The 16,621-nt window shown below is 43.2% G+C and overlaps 1 protein-coding gene across 5 annotated transcripts in view; it reads left to right on the top strand.

The window, feature by feature from the left end:
- Positions 1–16,621, top strand: part of ACSL3 (acyl-CoA synthetase long chain family member 3) — a 79,293-nt gene that overhangs the window by 34,713 nt on the left and 27,959 nt on the right. For 2 of the 5 annotated variants that reach the window (XM_040450882.1, XM_040450879.1), the window contains one exon: positions 9,304–9,721. In XM_040450882.1, coding sequence (XP_040306816.1) covers positions 9,344–9,721 — 378 coding nt within the window. In that variant the 5' untranslated portion in view covers positions 9,304–9,343. Of the gene's footprint in view, positions 1–2,368; positions 2,474–9,303; positions 9,722–16,621 lie in introns of those variants that run through there. The other 3 variants (XM_040450881.1, XM_040450880.1, XM_040450883.1) reach the window with 3 other exon arrangements.

The raw sequence follows: 16,621 nt of genomic DNA, 5'->3' as shown, positions 1-16,621 counted from the left end.
TTTTACCTTTTTTTTAAAGTTTATTTTATTATTTATTTTGAGAAAGAGAGAGGAAGAGAGAGAATCCCAAGCAGGCTCTGTGCGGTGTGCCTGGAGCCCGGCGTGGGCCTTGATCCCACAAGTGGTGAGATCGTGACCCGAACCAAAATCAAGAGTCGGACACTTAACCGACTGAGCCACCCAGGCGCCCCAAAATTTTATCTTAACATCAGAATTTCATATGTCTCCTGAGTGTATTATTTGAGGGTGATTTTGTAGGTGGGTGTTAATCTCCATTACCTGATGCACAGTTATTTTCAGAACCCCAGCTGCTCTGTCCTCAGCTTTCTGACAGTTACACAAAATCCTATATGCCCTCCCCGCCCCCCCCCTCCTCCTCCTCCTCCACCTCCACACTTCCCAGGTCTCCTGTGTTCTTCCTCTCAAGTGGTAGAAGCCACACAGAGAAGGAATTTTCTTAAACTTGATCGTTAGGATGATTTAAAGAACTAACTGCTAAGGTGCTGCAAGATGTGAGTGAATAACTTCTTTTGATGTAACAATCTCATTTTACGATTGTATTTGCTTAAAAAAAAAAAAAAGATTGTATTTGATGGGTCATTTTCTTTTAATGTTGTTAAACTTGAGTCAACTTGTTATTTTAATTAGCAGTTCTGGGAGTATAGTAAAGATGGAAGTTTTTATATTCTTTATGGTGGGAAATTAATGTACTTTGACCCAAAATAGCTTCCTTTAAAATTTATAAATAATTGCTTAAAATCCTTGACCTGTCCATACTGTTGTCAGACATAAACCATGCAGGCCTGTATATACCTTTTTTTAAGAACTAGCAAGGTGCATGGAAGTCCCTTCAGGTCAACTGCAAGTACATATAACTAGTTTTAATGGCTGCTTCATCGTCCATACTGCGGATGTATATGTTCTTCAGCTTTTCCTTTGATTGATTTAGATCATTTTGTTTTCAGTTGTTTAGAGAAAATTTCCCACGAACAATTTACCGATACAGTAATTCATTCATCAGGCAGCATCCAATGAGTAGATAGAAAGGAGCTCCAAAGAGCTCTGAAAGGTGAGGTTTCTATAGATCAAAGGGAGCAGAAATACGGAAGGTATACTGGGCATTTGCTGATTGTTTAAGGCAGGGTTACTTTTCTCATGTGGAGCAAAGGAACGTCTTGGAGCCAGTTCAGGTAACTTGCTGAGAGGGCAAGCGCCGACTGGTTGACCCAAGTCTTCTATTTCTCTGTGAGCTAACGGTGGAAGCTTAAGTTTTGGGTTGCTGACTTGGGTTTAGCCTGAGTGACTCCATCTTGGGCCTAATCTGGTTACTTTAACACAGTTTTTTGCCTCTGAAGTGATAGTGGCATGTCCTCCAAGCTTTGCCTTTAAATTGTACTGCTTACTGTTCCTTCTTGTTGCAGTCATCTATCCCCTTATTCCTGAAATACTTGAACATCAAGCTATGACTCTGCTTCTATCCTGTCATGATTCTTAGTGGTTTCAATATCTTCCCAGTTGAATTTCTTGACCTCCTGTCCTTAAATGATCTCATACTCTGCCTTTGCTGTCCCTTTGTTATCACAACCTAGTCCTCTTCATGAACAATAACTGTATGCCTTCTACACTGTCGGTCTCAAGCATTCGATTCAGACCATCACCTCCTTTTAGTAAGACAGTTCCATCTTGCTCTCTTTTAGTACCTCAACGCCAACAGTTCTGTAACCCAACGCAGGACCTGATTGCCTTGATCTTGTCTCTTTTTCACCAACCCTTTACCTCCTTAGGAGCTATCCTTCCCTCGGCTTAAAACTCCCTGATTAGTCATTGTAGCCACTGCCTTGGAAATAGCCTTCATTCCCTTGTCTTCCTCCCCTTCCCCACGTTTTGTTCTGGTACTTGCTGGTAAAACCCTCTCCTGGGTTAATGCAGCGCTCTGTCTGATTCACGTTTGTGCTCCACCAGCCGAACTTGGCTGGGAAGCACACAACAGCTGGGTGGGTCTCTCTTTACATCAGGACTCAGACCTCAGGTGGGCTTTAGGCGCTGCCGAGGGAGCCTACTGGCTCCTGCTCCATCTATTTTCCTGTTCTCCTAGATGATTATTTGATACTTTACTTCTCCTTAATTTTAAGTTTATTTTGAGAGGAGGGAGAAGGACGGAGAGAGAGAGAGAGAGAGAGAGAGGGAGTGTCAGAGTCCCAAGCAGGCTCCGTGCTGTCAGTGCAAAGCCCAACACGGGGCTTGAACCCATGAACTGCGAGATCATGACCCCAGCCAAAATCAAGAGTTGGATGCTTAACTGACTGAGCCACTTGGGTGCCCCTTTCTCCTTAATTTTCTAATACCTTTCTTTCTTCCTCCCTTTCAGCCAGTGATTTTGCTTCCTATTACTCTGAGAAGATAGAAGCACTCAGAAAAGAATCTTCTACTAGCTCCTGGTACCGCCCACATGCATCTGTGCCCCTGTTCCTCTGTAAGGCCAACCTCTTCCACTTGTGTGCTGTGTCTCACTCTCTGTTCTGCTTAATCTTCTTCCTCTACTGGGTCATAGCCCTCAGTATGAAGACAAGCTGTAACTATCTCTTATCTTTAAAACAAAAGAGCCTGCTTTGTCCTGTCCTAGTATCCACTTCTCTGTTCCTCTTTAAAGTGCTCCTCCTCTTCTTTCCTAAACTCTCTCTAGTTGGGCTTTGATCCTTAACACAGCTATTTTCAAGGTCAACAGTGACCTTCACACCTGTATGCATTTTTTCTTTTGTTTTCCTCTATGACGCTTGACTCTTTTTTCTTTTTTTTTAATTTATAACAGCTCTGTATATTTTGTCATGTGTTTTTTCCTTTTGATTTTCAAATAGTTTCACCAGACAAATGTTAAATCTTTAAAATTTATGTAGAAAAGTAAATCTGTAAGAATTGATAAGAAAGTTTTGAAGCACATGCAGAGTGTGAGTCTTACTAGATATTTAAAATAGTAGTTCTCGGGGCGCCTGGGTGGCGCAGTCGGTTGGGCGTCCGACTTCAGCCAGGTCACGATCTCGCGGTCCGTGAGTTCGAGCCCCGCGTCAGGCTCTGGGCTGATGGCTCAGGGCCTGGAGCCTGTTTCCGATTCTGTGTCTCCCTCTCTCTCTGCCCCTCCACCGTTCATGCTCTGTCTCTCTCTGTCCCAAAAATAAATAAAAAACGTTGAAAAAAAATTTTTTAAATAGTAGTTCTCAAACAGTGCACATAAAACTTACATGGTGGTTGTTTAAAAGTGAGTCTGCCAGTTGAGTTTTCAGCTTATAGGGAGGAAAGAATGGGGAGACCTGTCTGAGGAGCCTTCTGTTTAAATACACTCTAAGCAATTCTGGTATGATTGGTCCATGTATCACAGTTGAGAATCACTGTTGTAAATCTACTGTATTTGGAGGCATGACAAAGCAGTAGACAGGTCCAAGGAGCAGAATAATGTCTAGACACAGATCCGGTTGTGAACAAGAACTCACTGTTGAAGATGACGTTTTGGTCATTGAGAAAAGTGGGGTTGATTTAATAAGCAGTTCAGGTAATTCATCTGAAAGAAAAAGTTGGCTTTCTCCCTTGTACAATGTGGAAAAACAAACTCCATAATGATTAAAGGTCTAAATGTAAAAATTATGTAAATCCTGGAAAAAATACAGGAGGACAGTAGTTTAACCCTGGGATGGACGAGGCCTTCTTAAAGTGGATTGGAAATCTAAAAGTTGTGAAGGAAATGAACAGATTTAATTGTTCAGGTTTGTTTTCTGAAAGGTGATACTCATTTTAAGACGAGGCAACATAAGAGGGTACCTGTGACTGCTTTCCTAGTTCTAGATTTTCCACAGCCCCTTCAGCAAATAGGATGCAGTTGGCCAAAGGTTTGTTACTTTACCTTGTTTGTCTAAAACATTTTAGAAAAATTAAATGTCTCAATTGCATGTGGCTGGTACATGTAGGCTGCGTGTGATGCTACTGAACGCTTCCTCCTCGGCTCTCCCAACGCTTGGCTTTCATGGTCCTGCCCTCTCCAGGTTCTGCTTTTATTGGTCTCGCCAGTGGGATTTTGCTCTTCAGTCTTGGCTTTGGTTTCCCTCCAGAGTTTTCTGTCCTTGAACTTGATCTCGGAGATTTCCTACCTTGTCCTCCTCCATCTGATTATGGCCCTAAAAGGTGTGCTTCCAGCTCTGATCCCTCTTAACTCCCATAGTTTCTATGTTTGGATGACTCACAGGCATCTTAAACTCCTTAGTGTCAAGACTTGCATTCGTCTCCTTCCCACCAGCCATCCAGCTGCTGACCAGCTACTTCTCGTGTCTCTGTCTCACTTGAAGGCACCCAAGCCATTTCCTTTCTTTCACTGCAGCTCCTCTCATTCGGGACTTTCCTCTCTAGGATTCTGATCCACCTGCACTGTGTTAAGAAAGATTTCAGTTGTTGGGAAGGCCTGGAAGAACAGTGGCTGCTGCCACCCTCTGGGCAGTTGGGCAATTGGGAGCTGGGAATCCTAGCTGCTGGCTTCCCGTCACACACGTTAGTCACCCTACTCCCAGGAGCAGAGCAGAGGGTTATTTTCAACTCTGGTTCATCTGATCGCGTTGCCTCATGTTTCTGCTGCCTTTAGCTGACAGCCAATTTTCTTTTTTTTTAATAATTTTTTTAATGTTTATTCATTTTTGAGAGAGAGAGAGAGATGGAGGGGGAGAGAGGGAGAGAGAGAGAAAGATAAAGCATAAATGGGGGAGGGGTAGAGAGAGAGGGAGACAGAATCCGAAGCAGGCTTCAGGCTCTGAGCTGTAGCTGTCAGCACAGAGCCCGACGTGGGGCTCGAACCCACAAACTGTGAGATCATGACCTAAGCCAAAGTCAGACGCTGAACCGACTGAGCCACGTAGGTGCCCCATGGTTAAATAATTTTCTGAAACACTGGAATGCAGTGTACAATGGAACGCCCATGAAGTTTCTTCTCAGCATTAAAGGACCTAAGGATTGGACTTTAATGCCCTGCCCCTGTCTCCTCACCCCCACCCTGCTCCACTGGAACTCCTGCTGCTTCTGGTGCTTATTCAAATTATGTGGTGTCCTTTGTTTAAAAATCTCTATCCCCGCACCCCTCAATCCCTTTGCTAGTAGTACTACCTTGTCTTGATCACTATTGCTTTGTGCTGAGTTTTGGAAGTGAGATGTATGACCCCTCCAGTGGTGTTCTTTTTCAAGGTTGTTTTGGCTGTTCTGGCTACTTTGAATTTCCATGCAAATCTTAGCTTGAAAGATTCTGTATCAAAGCCAGTAGAGATTTTGATAAGGATTGTGTTGAATCTGTGCACCGGTTTGGAGAATGTTGTCATTTTAACAGTAGTAAGTCTTACAGTCCATATATAGCAGATGTTTTTCCATTTATTTAGGCTTTCAATATCTTTAAACAGTGTTTTCTGGTTTTCATAGTAAACTTCTTGTTATATCTTATCCTGGGTATTATTTCTGATAAATATAATTGCTTTAGCCTAATTTTCTGATTGTTCATTGCTACTGTATAGAAATACAATTGATCTGTATATATTCATCGTCCACACTGCGACTTTTGCTGAGCTGCTTATTAGTTCTATTAGTTTTTTAATGGATTAGTTAGGATTTTCTGTACAGTCATCATACAGTCATTATCTGCAGATAAGATTTTTTTTATTACAGTGTTATTTTTTAATTCAAAACACAGACATGTGAAATAAAATTTCAGGGAGAATACTTAGGTAACATCCTTCCCCTGGATTATTGAGATACATTTTATTCTTTGCAGCTCTGATGTCCTGGAAGTAGTAGGACCATTTGTCTTTTTGTTTTGTTTTTAAATGTTTATTTATTTTGAGAGTGAGAGAGAAAGAGAGAGAGAGAGAGAGAGAGAGAGAATCCAAAGCAGGCTCCACATTGTCAGCACAGAGCCCAACATGACACGGGGCTCGATCTCATGAACTGTAAGGTCAAGACCTGAGCCAAAATCAGGAGTCAGAAGCTTAACTGACTGAGTCTCCCAGGTACCCCAGGACCGTTTATTTTTTATTGTGCCATTTTCCTAAATAGAGACTTTCAATGGGTCCCCATTAATGGCATAAATCTAGATTCTCTGGACTCTTCCTCCAGATGACTTGTCAAAGAAAACAGTGTGGAACGGTGAACAGAGCCTGGGGACTATTTGAGGGTCGTGGCTTCTCACCAGCTTTGCGTGGGCAAATTTGGAGGTGTTCTTTATCTTGTAAAATTGCAGAGTTGGACATCTACTTTATTTTTGAAGGTTTTATTTATTTAAAAAAATTTTTTTTAATGTTTTTATTTTTGAGAGAGAGAGAGAGAGAGAGACAGAGTGTGAGCCGGGGAGGGGCAGAGAGAGGGAGACACAGAATCTGAAGCAGGCTCCAGGCTCTGAGCTGTCAGTACAGAGCCCGACACGGGGCTTGAACCCACGGACTGTGAGATCATGCCCTGAGCCAAAGTCGGACGCTTAACTGACTGAGCCACCCAGGCACCCCTTTAGGGTTTTATTTTTTAAGTAATCTCTGTACCCAGCGTGGGACTTGAACCCACAACCCTGAGATCAAGAGTTGTTTGCTCTATTGACCAAGCCAGCCAGGCATCTCTGGACTTTTAATTTTTCCCTTAGTTCTTTGAACGTGTTTATGATAGCTGCTTTGATGTCTTGTCTGAGTCTGACATTTGGGCCCTCTTGTGGACAGTTTCTGTTGCCTGCTTTCTCCCACTGTGTTTGGGTCTTCCTTTGCTGTCTGTCTGTATGCCCCATAATTTTTTGCTGTAAGCTGCACATTTCAGCATTTCTGAATGCTGACTCCCCTCCCCCTTTCCCCTGGCTTCTTGCTGTTGTGCTGCTTGCTTGCCTATTTGTTTAGTGACTTGGCTGGCTTTCCAGCCAAGTTTCACTGCAGTTTCCACCCCCCACCTCCCCCTTGGGAGCACACAGAGTGCCCTTGAAGTGCCCTCTTTAGGGGATGACAGCATGGTTTTAGTAGGACGCTCTTTAACTATTTTCTTTCTCTGATCTCCTTGTTAAACTTCTGCCAAGTTCACGTCCAGCAGTTATTCTCCGCTGATAGCTAGCTGATTGCCTTATTGTATTGGACAGAGCCCTGGGCCGTAAATTGCCTCACCGTGTGATCCAGTCAAATTATATGGCCTTTGTAAAGGGGCTGTGTTCGAGGCCACTCTTTGAGCTGTCCTGACTCCAGAAGGGCTCTTCTTAGGTTCTCTTTTCCCTGATTCCATGAAGCTTCTATTTACTCTACTCCTTCCTTGCTCTCCTGGAACTACCAGCCTCGGCCGAATCGCTCCTCACCAAGGTCTCCATTGTTTTCCTCAGCGCCACTAGGCCTGAGCTCCCTGTTCTCTGTTCTGACGAAAGTCAGCCCACTTGGGAGTTGCTAAGGGGCTCTCTGTCCTTACAGCCTGCTTTGGCCTGAGAGGAACCCGTGTGCCATTGCTCCAGAGCCAGGGGCAGGGACAGCAGCCTGGCCTGTGTTCTTTCTGGGAGTGAGGTGGTGGGCTGTGGCTGTCGCCACTGGTCTTCTCTGGAGCTTTGCTCTCTGTCTGGACGTTATCGACAGGCTGAGGCAAGGGTAACTGGTGCCCTGCGTTCTTGGCCTGCTGTGCCCGCAGTAGAGCTTCCTCACATTTCTTGGCCACATTTGCCTGGAATAGAATTTCTACAGCATGGAGTTGGGGAGAGGAGCTGAGCATGCTAGAAATCATAACCCCCGGGCTTGAAGCTGGATGGAGTCATTAGTAGTTTGCTTCAGTTTCGTTTCTTCAAAAATGATGTTGTTACCTACCTACCACACAAAGGAGTGTTTCCTCTTGAGTGCTCAGTTTCCCTCCGATAGGCATGTGGCCCACTCTCTCTCTTCCTTGTAAGCCTCTGCTCGGATATCACTGGCCCTAGAACAGGGTTCTCCCACAGAGAAACGGGACACCGAGGCTTTCTTTGTCCAGGAAGCAACTTTGTTCGTCGTGCCGGCACGGGCTCAGTGGGTTCGTACCTGAAAAACTGAGCCCCAAGTACAACGGGTTGTAGCCTTTGATGCAATTTCTACTTCTTTGTGTCCCATATATGGTGACGCATATAGTCCGATTGGACATAGTCCAAGTTACAGAGTCGTGTCAGAGCTATGCGTATGTGTAGAGAAGTTGATTGGGCCACGTTGCACGTTGCCTTCCTTTGTTCTGAGAAGGCCTTACCGCGTTCCTTAGAGAGGGACTCTGCCACAGCCCGGGCGGCTCTTGTGGGCCCCTCATAGAGCGTCTCTCCAGCCTTGCCCGTTCACCTCGTGTTTCCCTTCCCTGGTTCATTTTTCCTCCGGGGATTTGCCGACACTTGGCATACGTACGTATATTTGTTCGTCTGCTGCTCCCAGCGACTGCGTGGACTCTGTGAGAGGACGTTCACTGTTGTATTTCCTGTACTTAGGACAGTATTGGACACATAGTAGATTGTCAACAGATCTGATGATATAAGTATAAAGACCAAGGTTTACAGCCTCCTTGCTTCACCATCCAACCGGCCTAAATTGGAAAATATCACGCAAGAAGTGGATTCTGTGTTGTTTGCCAACTCCAGTTGCTTGTTGCTGCCTAGAGAGAGGGAACGGGGCCCACTGGGAGAGAATGCAGTGATTATTTGATAGTGGCTGCCGAGCCACGAGGGAGGAAATGGTGTATACCGTTGCGCTCCCTAGGGAAGTAAGGAGAGTGCCAGGAAGAGGAAATCGGTACGTTTTTGGTGTGGATTCTGATGTAGGTCTTCTGGCCTGCTCCTTCTTCACCACTTGGCGTTAGGTTGGAAAAGCCACCTGTTTATAGAATGATGTGGAAAGAGATACAAGACACTTGGAAGACACTCACATGTACCGTATCAGGGGTGGACAGGACATTGCTGGAGGCCAATACTTGCTGCTGCTTGATTGGAAAAAAATATCTTCATTTGCCCACCTAATATGAAGGATTTTTCTTTTTTTTTTTTTTAATTTTTTTTTTCAACATTTATTTATTTTTGGGACAGAGAGAGACAGAGCATGAACAGGGGAGGGGCAGAGAGAGAGGGAGACACAGAATCGGAAACAGGCTCCAGGCTCTGAGCCATCAGCCCATAGCCTGACGCGGGGCTCGAACTCACGGGCCGCGAGATCGTGACCTGGCTGAAGTCGGACGCTCAACCGACTGCGCCACCTAGGCGCCCCAAGAAGGATTTTTCTTTAAAGTTACTTAAAAATGATTTTGAACTAATACCTTTCTTTCTCTTCCTTCTAGATTCTTATGGAAATCTGTTAATTCTACTTTTTGAGCACTTATGAATAACCACGTATCTTCAAAACCATCTACCATGAAGCTAAAACAGACCATCAACCCCATTCTTTTGTATTTCATACATTTTATAATATCACTTTATACTGTTATAACATACATTCCATATTATTTTTTGTTTGAGACAAGACAAGAAAAATCAAACCGAATTAAAGCAAAGCCTGTGAATTCAAAACCTGAGTCTGCATACAGATCTGTTAACAGTTTGGATGGTTTGGCCTCCGTATTATACCCCGGATGTGATACACTAGATAAAGTCTTTATGTATGCAAAAAACAAATTTAAGGACAAAAGACTCTTGGGGACACGTGAAATTTTAAATGAGGAAGATGAAGTACAACCAAATGGAAAAATTTTTAAAAAGGTAAGGTGATCTTTCATTGCCTTTTGTTTTTCCTCTCAGTAAAGTGTGCTTGTAGAAATGGCGGCAAGGGACAGGTACAGCCTGCTTCTCTTGGACGTTGCTGATGTGGCGGGAGGAGCAGGGTAGGAAGGGGACCTGACTGTGCCCTGATCTCCTTCTGTACTCTCTTGCACAGATTGGTCTGAGTTTTCACAAACCATTGAGACTGCCCACTGAGCCTGAATGTCTAACGTGGCTTGGAATAGAATGTCTACAGCAGTTTTGGGTCTGAAACCTTATTCCTGGGTAGTTACACAAGCGCTTGTGTGTGCTTGAGATGGTTCTGGGTTTTGGGATGTGGGGCCTGCTGTTTCTGATTTTAATGTAGGTTCTGTTGGGGGCTTTATGTCTTGGTACTTTGACAGTGGCAATGCATGTTTTGTAAAGAATTTTCTTTGGGACGCCTGGGTGTCTCAGTTGGTTGAGAGTCTGACTTCGGCTCAGGTCATGATTTCATGGCCTGTGAGTTCAAGCCCTGCATCAGGCTCTGTGCTGACTCTTTCAAAAAATAAACATTAAAAAAAAATTAGAAAAAGAAAAAATTTTCACAAATATAGACAAGCCTGCCATTGTTGATATGAAACAGGATAAGATATCCTTAGAGAAAATATAAAGATAGTGGTTAAGAACCTGGATTCCAGATCCACACTATGGGTTTGGATCTCAGCTTTGCCACTTAACTAGCTGTGTGACTTTGTAAAAGTTATTTAACAAATCGGCCTCAGTTTCTGTATCTGTAACGTGAAGATAATGATTATTGCTGATATTTATTAGCATTTCGTAGGAGTCAGGCTATTTTAAGTGTTTTACATACATCAAGTTATTTAAGACTTAAAATAGCCATATGAGTTAGTGTTATCCTTGTTATTTTACAGAAGACAGCACAGAGGCATAGATGGAGAATGTACAAGGGGACATTTCAGTTAGCAAGTAGTAAAGTGAAGATTAGAACCTGCTCCATACTTCGTAAATGCCAGCTCTCAGACTTGTCGAGAGGATAAATTGAATGTGTGTGCACATATAAACACATGTGTGTAGATAGCTTGTGGCATCTGGGGTAAATGCCCTAGATTGCATTAGTACTATTGTCTTGAGAATTTGGTGGACAAAATTATATGAATGAATACAGTACATATCACCAAGCAGTGCAACACTCTGAAGGGTAAGGAGTACAGAAAGGGCACGAAAATGCTGGTTTTGAACTTGGATACAGGATTTTTTTTTTTTTTTTTAACGTTTATTTTTGAGAGAGAGAGAGAATGTGAAGCCCAACGCTGGGCTTGAACTCACAAACGGAACCGTGAGATCATGATCTGAGCTGAAGTCAGACGCTTAACCCACTGAGCCACCCAGGTGCCCTGACACATGACTTTCTTATAAGCAGTTCTTAAAGTCCCAGTAGGTAAAAACTGAAGATAATTTTTTTTATTGTTTTAAAGTTTATTTTGAGAGAGAGAGCACACGAAAGCAGGAGAGGGGCAGGGAGAGAGAGAAAGAGCGTGAGAGAGAATATCCCAAGCAGGCTTATCACCACCATCAGTGCAGAGCCCAACAACAGGGCTCCATCTCACAAACCCATGAGAGCTGAAACTAAGAGTCGGTTGTTTAACCAACTGAGTCACCCAGGCGCCCCAAGATACACAATTTTTTTAGAAGCAGTAAGATGATCTGTAGCTGTTTGATAATTTGGTCAGGTTATATGTTTAGTACGTATGTAGGCGAAGTTGTTCTTTCCTCTTACTCTTTTTTCCATCCACATCCTGTCTCCAGCTGCTTTTTTTTCCTGTTAGTCACGAAGGAACCTCTCAGGTTTGGGGGAGAGTTCAAATAATCACACCGTGGAATGAAATCTCAGAGCTTCTCCTGGGATGTTCCTTAATTTACCAGCCTGTTAATTTCGGCACTTATCCATACAAATTCTGTAGTCCTTTTCTTGTAAACACGAAGGAGGTGGCAAGCAAGTTAACATCAGTAACTCCTAGAAATTAAAACATGATTTTAAGTCTAGACAACAGAACCTGTAAGTGTCCATCCCCTCTCAGCAGAGTGATCTTTTATCTTGTTTTGCCTGGAGCCGTCCTTGTTTTATCTTGCTTGCCTGTCACGTTAACAGTGTAGTGGCTTGGGGAAATGATAGGGTCACTCTACTTTTAAGGCATATTCTCTCTTTCTGCTGACTTAGATGAATTGTTTTCTATTAAGTTCACTTAAGGTCTATCTGGAGTTAATAGCACATTTCTTGAAATGGAAATCATGAAGTTACCTATGTTTGTTTATTCTTCTAGCCTATAGATTTTAACTTCTAAAACATATTTTATCATAATGGTATCTGATATTTAGTTGCCATATTTACTTTTTATGAAATACCATCCTTGATTTTGTCTTTGAGAGATCTGGCAGTTATACAGGGTACCAAAAACACTTACACTTTTTTAGGTGCTAAAGTTTTCCACTCCTCTGCCTTCTCTTAAAAACATTCATTTTGTTTGTTTGCTGATCTAATGCTATTTGAATTCAAAGATTGGTTCTCTTGTTTTTAATCTCAGCATATGTAGCAGAAGTCCTCCTTTAGCAGGAGGGTTAATTTTTTTCTCCAGAATTGCACATGTGTTATAGGCATTTTATAAGACTGGCACTATTTTTCAGTCCTCACAGTAGCAAACTAGCTTCCAAGTATGTGAACAGGAAATCAGTATGGTAGACGTGAGATTCCTTCTTACTTCAGGTATCAGCGTAATTAGGACAAAATAAAATCCTAGAGCTATCAAAGTTTCTCCTTCAACGTGGCCAGATAACACAACGGATGCAAGGAAAGTTTTTCCCTGTCGTTCGTGTGTGTGTGTGTGTGTGTGTGTGTGTGTGTGTGTGTGTGTGTGTGTAGCCTTTTCCTCCCTGTCCTGCCTGCGGTGTCTTTGTTGTCCTCATTTACTCAACAAAGAAATATTTGAACTCAGGAGAGTTGAAAAGGAAAACACTTGTAGTCAGCTGCCTTCTCTGTCTGTATCATGTTACTGTCAGGTCTGTCTGCCATGCGATGGGCATTTGTGATTCATTGGACTTTTTCGGGAGGGCTCTATGTAAATAAACTCTGATATAGAAAATGTCGTATTTGAAATGAGGCTAATTGGGAAAAAATTAATTTTTAGGTTTCGTGTGTAGTAAACGAATCACATGTTTTCTGTTAGCCTTACTCAAGAAGAAAGTGCCACACCACTGATTAGCTAAGACTCTGGTTTTCTCGGTCTGTGTTGTAACTCTAACATTGGGCTGTGGGTATCTCAACTGGGTGTTATAAACATGCTGGGTTTTTTTTGACGTTTTGGTTTCTTGTTTACACCCACTGTATTGCAGCAGAAGCAGCCTCTGCTCTGACAGAGTAAAAGGGGGACATTTCACAACAGGTGTTTAGGTAGATGTAAGAGTGGAGTTGCTTAGGGTAATGTGGCTTCTGCTCGGAATGCTTCCCAAGTAGAGCGCAGACGTGTTTGTGATGAAAGGTACCGTCATTCATTTGTTTCCCTATTTGACAGTAATCTTGAATTGGGAAAGCCAGCCAATGATGTAGCAGTATCTCTACGTTTCCTTCCTTCTTGTTTTGGGGGCTGAGCTTTGGGGATTAACCCTAGAATGTATCTGATATAGTTGAAACAAAGATACCCAGACCTTTATTTCAAATAAATGAACTCTGAAGCTTTGTTTCCATCATATCCTAAGTCAGTTTTGAGCTCCCAAGGGAAGATAAGCAGAGAAGTCAGTGGTGATGATTCTACTCTGATTATGCCCATGGTAGTGGGCCTTCTGCTTCACTAAGACCGGTCTCTCTGGGGGGGGGGGGGGGCACAAAGAGAAAAACAAAAGGCAGAGAAGCAGAGGCTGCTATGTTCTTGAGGCTTGGCAAGCTTTTCCAGAAGTCTCCTCTGGCTGTATGAAACTACGGCGGGCCCTGAGCACCTGGGACCCGTGTCAGCCTCTCCCAACACCAGCCTTCCTGGCCGCAAATGCATCGAATGCATCGTACTAAGGTCTTTGGAAATTAAGAACAGTGAAGGATTGATTTCCAGAGCGTCTTTAAAATACATGGACCTGAAATAGAACAAAGTTGCAAAGAAAAAAAATAATTTTACAGTGAAATAAAAAGGAGCATGAGGCCAGCTCAGACATTTAGTAATCTACCCACCAGAAACACTGTATTTTACACACATTAGAGAGAAGAAAGTAAAAGAGATCATGTAATCATAGTGCTTAGAAAGAGAAGATTTCACTATGCTATGCTATTCTTTGTAAATTGATCCAAAAAGATCATAGAAATACTCGTTTCTGCTCTTGGAAATTGACTTAGCTTGCCTCTTCCGCAGTGCCTACTTTTGTGTTATTGTTTATTCCAGAGTCATTCATATATATATATATATATATATAAATTTATTTGCATATGTGTATGGTATTTATTTTCTGACCCGTTAGGACATTTACATCCTAATTTATAGAAAAAACAATGGGCAGTCTCTTGGCCAGGGTTCGTGTTTCGGTTGTTAGAGTGCTCTCCCCAGCCAGAACCTTGGCTTTCCTTTCCATGCTTGTTTCTCTCCTGGTCAGCCCGTTTGTGAGAGGCACCGCCGGGTAACAAATGGCTCGAGCCAAAGAACCAGGAGTCTGATCCCCCCCCTTAATAGTTCCCCCATCCCCCTTTTTACAGGTCTTCTGCTTCCACGCTTGCCCCTAGTCTAACCCACGCACACTCAGCAGTTGAAAGGATCTTTTACAAATGTCAATCAGGCCACTGTTCTCACCTGCACAGTGACAGCCGCCTCCTTCTGTAGCATCCTCGGAGCGCTGTAATTTAGTCCTTAGATTCCGGAATGAGCCTGTCCGGGTTTGCATTCCGGTCCTACGTAGGCTGTGTGATTTTTGAGCAAGTTATGCTTACTCTCTCTACGCCTCGGTGTTCTCATTGGTAAAATAGGGCTAATAATACTGTGTCTCAAGAGTTAGTGTGAGAGTCTTACAAGCTGCTGCTGCAGTGTGCTTTGCACGGCGTGAACACTGGCAAAGGTTGGCCGCCCTCCTCCTCATCGTCGTTCTCCTCATGATCATCACCCATCATCCAGACCTGCTGAATATTTTCACCCTCTGGCTCCTTCACAATAAATTGTCATAATCTTCATTCGCACAGAGTAGGGCTAAATGAAACCAGGTGTACTTTGTGGAGGAAGGCAGGAAAGTGTTCATTTTGAAGTACTTCTCTTCTAAATGGCTAAAGTAAAAGAAAAGTTGGTACTTCAACTGGTCAAACCCTTAGCTACCGGAAAACTTGATCTTTATTTGATTGTGTCATTTGTCAGGGTCCTGAATAGTTAAGTATTGTGTGCTTTTATTTTACAGAATTTTCTGTATGTTATCTCCACTTTATTTTTATAGTTTATCTTTTGAGATAAGAGGCCCTCATCTTAGCATCATCAATATGTTCCTGTACAAAGTCAATTATTAAGTTTCTCTGTTCTGGGCAGTGGTAGTCTGAGTGATAACACTGATATTTACACATGTGTATGTCACACCTGTCACAGAATAAAGATAAGCCAATTAAATGTGAGAGAGGAAACCACCCGAGGAAAGCAGCCGTAGGGCCTATCTTAACTTTCCCCCTAACTTTACAAATTAGGAAACTGCTCAAAGACTCTATGGTAGACGTTTACCTATCCAGACTAGTCATTCCTTTTCCTGACTCAGAGTCGGGAAAATTGAACAGATTAGTGTCTCAGGGGTCATGGATAAGAATATATGGTGTGTGTAGATGAGTGGGGGAGGGGCAGAGAAGGAGAGAGAGAATCCCAAGCAGGCTCCAAGCTGTCAGCACAGAGCCCAACTTGGGGCTCGATCTCATGAACCCTGAGATCGTGACCTGGGCTGAAATCAGGAGTCGGATGCTTAACTGACTGAGCCAACCAGGTGCCCCATGGATAAGAATAGTTGAGAGGTGGCTGGCAAAGGATGTGCACAATGGAAGGGTGGCCAGAACAAAAGTAGCTCGAGGGGTTAAATGATCAGGTGGATGTGGATGTTTTTAAAAGCAGTTTTTTCAAAAATAAGGCTTCTAGAGGAGACAGGGGTCAGAAGACTCTCTGAAGGCCCAGAGTGAATTGAAATTGTGTTTAATTAACACTGCTCATTCTATGCGTATAGGAAATAATGACTGAGTGCCAACTATACGCCATTAGGGAGACAATAATGAACAGGACACACAGGTTACCCTTCTCAGGGCTCTTACATTTGTATTGGAGGAGGAGCGACAATAAGTAGTAAGTTAAAGATTTAATATCTACTGTGAAGACATAATGCTAATTGGAGATCAGGGTTAGCCTCTCTTAGTGGAGGTCTGAACAACAGAAGAGCCACCTCTGCGAAGATCTGGGTAATGAACCTTCCGTGTAGTGGGACGGGGTAGTGCACTCACTGACTCTAAAACTGGAATGCAGCCTGTTGGGTGAGGCAGTTGGGGTGCAAAATGGAAGGAAGGTATTCTGACCCTGAGAACGAGCACCTCTCTAAATTTTGTGCCCATGACACCCATCTTGCCTCATCTTAGCTCCTTCCCTGGCCCCGCCTGTTTGAAGGATGGAAAGGACAAAGCATTTACAGGAAGTAATGAGTTAGAGGAAGAGGGTTTGATATGAGCACAGAGACGCTGGCAATGGCTAGGTCCTAGGGCTTTGTAGGCCAGGGTAAGGTTTTTGAACTTGGCTATGCAAGTAGAGGTGGTTAAGGTTGGAGACAGAAGTTTGGGAAGCGCCTTGAAGTAAAGTCTTTGTAAGTTTGGCTTTTGCTAGGGGTGCTTCAACCATTGTGATACCATGAGATTCTGCAGAG

The sequence above is a fragment of the Herpailurus yagouaroundi genome, unplaced genomic scaffold (genome assembly GCF_014898765.1).
Source record: "Herpailurus yagouaroundi ecotype Mexico unplaced genomic scaffold, PumYag 202, whole genome shotgun sequence".
NCBI classification, from domain to species: domain Eukaryota; kingdom Metazoa; phylum Chordata; class Mammalia; order Carnivora; family Felidae; genus Herpailurus; species Herpailurus yagouaroundi.
This window is presented reverse-complemented; position numbering and strand designations above follow the sequence as displayed.